The following is a 6,000-nucleotide window of genomic DNA, read 5'->3' as shown; positions in this document are numbered from 1 at the left end:
TCATCATTCTGTAGAGATTTTGTGTTGGTGGCAGAAGGCACATTATAAAGGAGAGGTATTGGCCTTAAGTGACCCTTCTCTCAGCACCCCCCCACACAGTAGGAATTTCCTGGACCCCTCATCCTACCTGATGCTTGCTACCATGACATGTGCTCTGCCCTAGCTTCTGAAATGATCCTTTTGAGACTCCTTTTTCTTTCCTTTGGCCTTAGTGACCCTTTTCAGCTAAGTATTGGTAGAAAATCAATTGATCATATCAATTCGTGAAAACAAATAAAAAGTCCTAATATTCCTAAGAGACATTTCCATTTTAAAAAGTGCAACAGGTCTGGTTGCACTGGTGCATGCCTGTAATCCCTGTGATTTGGGAGGCTGAGGTAGGAGGATCTCAAGTTCAAAACCAGCTTTGGCAACTTAGCAAGACCCTAAGCAAACTTAGTGAGATTGGTTAAAAACTGGTAACTGGTGTAGATAAAATGCCAGAGAAAATAGAGGCTCAGTGAAAGTTATTTTCTTTACCTATTCCTCTGATTCTTTCCTTTGTTGCTCCTTCTAGATGTATGATCTCTTTAAACTAAATCATAGCAAAGTATGTAGTTGATCCCTGTTCTGTACTCCCTGAACAAGTGGCAAGGTTGAACAGCTTCAACCTTCAACATCTTCAATCTTTCAATAGCCACATTATGGACAGATGATAGGTTCAATGCCATGCTTGCAAGGAATTCCACTCGATGGGTGGAATTGATGGCAACCTGTCATTGACTTGGCAGGCTTTTGGGGGCCTGTCCATTGTTCCTCAATAACATCAGGTCCACTCAGCTATCATTAAATTCAGCCTATTGGAGCCAGGCATTCCACTAACTTCTATTGAGCACTGGTTCTAGCTAGTTTCTGGATTGGTGTGGGTCTAGTGTTAGGTGCTGGAGAAAACCAGGTGGACAAACCAGGGGTCCTTAAAGGAGTACAGTTTGTCAAAGCAAAATTGTCAAAGCTAAATTCTGTCCTTTTACGTTTTAATCTCATGGTCTAAGAATAGCAGCAGTAGTTTCAGAGTCTCCTTTGTCAGTACCCAAGTATAAAATTAGCACTCAATTGATCAGGAACACCTTCCACTGCCTACAATTTACACCTATGCTGTAGATCAATAAATACAGCACAGACCCCTGAAGATAAGTCTCTCAAACAAAGTTGAGTGCAAACAAGATTATGCCAGTCAATAGTGGATTTGTTTAACCTTTTGTTGTTAACTATTCTTAACTCCAAAGCATGAGGGGGATTAATATTGTCATCCACAGGAAATGGGACCTGAGATTCAAAGGGACTTAATCTAGTCCCTCCAACCAGTGTAGGATGTAACCACTCTCCCAAATGTCTGAAAAGTTTTGCTAAAAAAACTAATTTCTAAATCAGAAAGGCCCCCCAAAAGACATAGGATAGGCAAGCGCTGTCTCGGAGTTTTAGTTGGGGAAAAAGAAATTCTAAAGTTAAAAAAAATAATTCCCAATGATGTACCCAGTTATATATTCATTCATTCATTCATTCTATCTACCACTTACCACACCCTCCCCGCCTCTTTCCCTCCCCTCCGTCTCCACCCCACTCCCTCTTCCACTTCCTACTCCCTCCTCTTCCCTCCTTCCCTCAAGTACTTCTTCCTTAGGAGGCCATAGTGTTTCTATCATAACAGATTTGCTGGATCCACCCGGACTTGTCCAGTCATTCTGTCCTGAGCAGATACAGACACTGTATTTCTTCCTCCTTCCTGCGCCCCGGCTGCTTCCTGACTGCTAGTAGCTCTGGCCTGAGAACTCCTTCCAGAAGTTCTCCCAGGCACACCCAGAGGAGAGGAGGAGAGTTTTTTCCGCAGCCAAAATCTGCTCGGTGAGGGCTGAGCTGGGTGGGACTAGGCGCGGACCCCGCGGGGCTGTGCACAGATCGCAGTCCACTGCGCCCTCTGACTGCTCTCTCTGTTCCCAGGAGCTTACGGACTTGGGGAGCAGCTACGCCAGGTGGCGTCCAGGTGGGGCCAATGAAGCGCAGCCTGAGGAAGATGCTACGCCCTGGGGAGAAGGAGCCCCAGGACGTAGTCTATCAGGGCGTGGAGGACGACATGTCCGAAACCAAGGACTCCTATAAGGTACCCGGGGCGATCGGCAGTAGGGACCGGCTCCGAAGTCTGGGAGGGGATTGGCTGGAGTTTTTCTTGTGGGCAGCTTTTGGATACCGGGACTGGAAGCTGCTAGAGTGGAGGGGAGATGCTTGCTTCAGGGTGTGAGCACAATGTAAGTGCCCCTCACAACTGGGGAGCTTGCGGGCAGTGTTCAGAATGCGCCCCCGCAGTAACCATTCCTTTTCTGTGCGCTTACTTGTTCAACTTGTTTTTGTTGGTGGGCAACTGCAATCTGGGAGCGCGAGCCAAAATATACCTTTGTCATTTGCCAGAATTGGGGACAGTTTTAAAGTTTGTGCCTTTCGTATGGACACCAAATTGGAAGTTGGGTAGCTATCTAAGAGATTCTTTGGGATTGGGAAGCATTTTTGTCTAATAGTGTCAAGTAGAGAACACCTGGAAATGCCTGAAGGACATCCATGAAATGGAAGGGCAGGATTGGGGGCGGGAAGCACCAGAAAGTCTATGAGGAGACCTTTTGAAGATGGGTGGGTGGCTAGGATAGCAGCTACTGTTTATTAAGCAGTTCTCTGGGCTTTTTGATCTAATGCAGCACAAGCTATCACTTGATGGTACCCTTCTAGTCAGAGGAGTAGAGGCTGTTGGGTTCCAGAAAATCCATCATTATATTTCCTCAGATTGACAGCAGGAGGGAGGGTCTCTTTTGTAATGAGAGGATATCATTAAAGATGGCTTTTCAAATTACCATTTAAACTCCCTTTCCACAGTGAAACCATCTTAACAGTTCCTTACATATTTTTCAGAAAAAAATACTGATGTTGTACAAATACACACATATTCATATATCTTTTTTATTTGCAAAAGTATGAAGTCACAGAGATTTATATTTTGATTTACTCATGAAATACATTTTAGTATACAAAATACAAAATCAGCAGTTGAGATTTACCTCATTCTTTTTAGCAGCTTCATAACACTCCATTGTATGAATGTATCATGATATATTTAGCCAGTCCTGCACTGATAGACACATAGGTTGTCTTTGTTTTGTTTTGTATTTTGCTATTACACTTGTGATTGGTTATGTCTGTAAATGTAGATGATCTCTTGGATTATGTCTTTGAAGTTAACCTGGGACCAGAAGAAATTTTAAAATTTCAAAAATTATTTATGTAGCTCATTTTCTAGAGATATGTGCTGAAGGATTTCCACAGCCCAGTCTCAATCTTTTCTTCACATTTTTTAAAATTGTCTTTATTTCGTTTTATTGACTAAATAAAGTGGGGTCATTTATGTTATTTAAGATTACATAAGGGCCTGCAGATCAAGGGATTTAGACATTTTATTTTGCTAACTACAATAATTATAGGACATTCCATAAAAATTTCATTGGATGGACTCATTTCAATGCAACATGTATAACACTATGGAGAGTTTTGAACTTAGGGGCTTTCTTGGTGGCTTTCTGATTTGAAAGATAGGGCATATAACTTAATTCTCCAATACATACACACAGTGTCTCATGAATGCTAACTAGAGAATCAACCAGGCACACTGGGGAACACCTGTAATCCTGTCTACTCAGGAGGCTGAGGCAAGGGGATCACAAGTTCAAGGCCAACCTTAGCAACTTAGTGAGACCCTGTCTCAAAACTAAAAAGGGTTGGGGATGTAGTTTAGTGGCAAAGTGCCCCTGGGTTCAATTCCTAGTACTGGGGAAAAAAATGGAAGGATGGAAGAAAATTTCTAAGATGAGAAATGTAGAAAAAGACTGATCAGACTGATGCCTTTGTCTTTTTCAATAACTTTTTTTCAAGAGAGTTAAAATCATTAGTATTTAACCTTTCATTTGTTAAATCTAATCTCTCACCTTAGTTTTCCTCCTTTTTTGCCCCATTACTGCTTATATGTATTTAATTAAAGCAAAGTAAAACAAATGAATTTTAAATCTCTGATTTAAAAGGCCTAGTTATAATTAGCTTCTCTAAAGTTATCTAGTCTATAATGTACTGAATCCAGTCATATAGTTCAGAATCCAAAAGAGCCTGAAGAGACCCTGCAACAATAGGAAGCAACATCAAATGAATATGTGATAATTTATCTAAACGGCATCCTAGACTTACCTTCAGAGCTTTCTTTGAGAAATGTCTTCAAAGCCTGACAACATACCAGATTCTGAATTGAGACTATCCAGTACATCAGTAATACCTTGTGAGCTCACAAGGTACTATTGAATTCACAACCGCAAAACTGTACCTAATGAACTTCTATGAGTACATGAGATGTGCTGGTAGTTCCTGTAAGGATTGTGAAGTTGGGTTTGTGTTGACAGCACATTGCTGAACAGAACCTATAAACTATTCTTTCAGGCACTAGGGTGGGTAGTACAGTATCATCATTCAAAGAGCACATCAAATTCAAGTGTAAAACACTTCCATATGGATTTAGGTGTATACTTTTATTTAACAAGGCATGAAATTAAGGAAGAATATTTGATTTATTACTGAATATATGTAAATTTGAAAACAGGTGCTTATTTTATATCCTGCAGTCACTAAAGATATATATAAATTATGTCGAATTCAGGGTTTTTTTAAGTTAAAGAGTGACCCATCTTATTTAAGACTCTATAACAGAAGAGTAATTTCTTGAATGCTCACTGTGCTAACAGAAGTTAAATCCAAAGTTAAAAAATATGAGATTAAATTTTTATTTCAACCTGACATTTACTGAATTAATACTAATATACAAATTGTGTTTTTACTAATTATATTAAGATACTTTAATTTAAGTATTTTAGGACTGTTTGATAGCTTTTCTTTTCAGTCATGAGATATTTTCTAGTTAACTTTAAAATAAAAATTGGAGTATGGACACATATATTATCATGTGGCAAATATGACCAGTCATAGTCAAAGGTAAAGTAGAGTAAGTATCTGGATCTTTCATCTGGGGCCGTTTCCTGCATTTTCTGAAGATAGTCATTGTATAATGGGTTCCATTGAAAGCTATTGTCTCATAGAACATTTGCTTTGAGTCTATGTAATGAAGTATTCATTAAGAAATAGCTTTGGAAAAATTTTAGACAAATGTTTACTCGGTCACTTATTTGTAATCTGGAAGTCACATTAAGAAATAATTTTAATTATTATGCAGTCATAGAACTGGAATGAGGTTCTATTAATTTTTCTTTATTTTGCTCTGATTTATGTTAGGCCTCTTTAAACTTAAACAACATGGAGGATCCCAAAGAATGTTTGTCTGATTTATAGCTGCCAATATTTATCATATTAGAAATTGAAGTAGAGAAAAGCCTTAAAAAATGAGAAGGAACAGCACACTCCAGTAAAACAAACCAGTGCTGGGAGTTCCCACACACCTAGGAGACTCCACTGTGGACTGGAGAGAGAGCCAGAGAGGTTGGATGGCAGTGGTTGCTAACACCATCAGGAAGACCTCCTTGCAGGCAGGATTTAGGAGGGCTACAAGAAGCTGGGTGGATTGGGAACAGGAGAGGAAGAAGATGCCTATCATTCAGGTGAAGAACTGGCAGAGCTCATGGCATGAACACAGCAGCACAGCATGGAGCTGCAAAGGCCCAGCTCTTAGAGGTCACCACAGGCCATTAAAAGACACATTTGTCTTTGGCTTCAGCCACAGTTTTGAGCTAAAATCTGCAATTCACCTTTGAATTTGACTTTGTCTTTGGTAAGCAAATATCAGAATAACTCAATGGCATTTCTAGCCTCTCTGAACCCTATGTGATCTATGATCTCATCATAATGGAAACAATATGAAATTGTTATCAGTAGGATTAGATATACCAATCAAATTTATTTATTTATTTATTTAGGGTACCCGGGATTGAA

General features: G+C 39.8%; 1 protein-coding gene across 1 annotated transcript in view; it reads left to right on the top strand.

Annotated features, from left to right (window-relative positions):
• Positions 1-1,807: 1,807 nt before the first annotated feature.
• Positions 1,808-6,000, top strand: part of TRPA1 (transient receptor potential cation channel subfamily A member 1) — a gene marked incomplete at its 3' end in the record, with an annotated part of 48,853 nt that continues 44,660 nt past the window's right edge. Inside the window, exons 1-2 of the mRNA XM_081266358.1 lie at positions 1,808-1,881; positions 1,978-2,137. Coding sequence (XP_081122484.1) covers positions 2,030-2,137 — 108 coding nt within the window. The 5' untranslated portion in view covers positions 1,808-1,881; positions 1,978-2,029. The remainder of the gene's footprint in view (positions 1,882-1,977; positions 2,138-6,000) is intronic.

This window comes from Spermophilus citellus, assembly GCF_964194105.1.
Source record: "Spermophilus citellus genome assembly, chromosome: 14".
NCBI lineage: Eukaryota > Metazoa > Chordata > Mammalia > Rodentia > Sciuridae > Spermophilus > Spermophilus citellus.
This window is presented reverse-complemented; position numbering and strand designations above follow the sequence as displayed.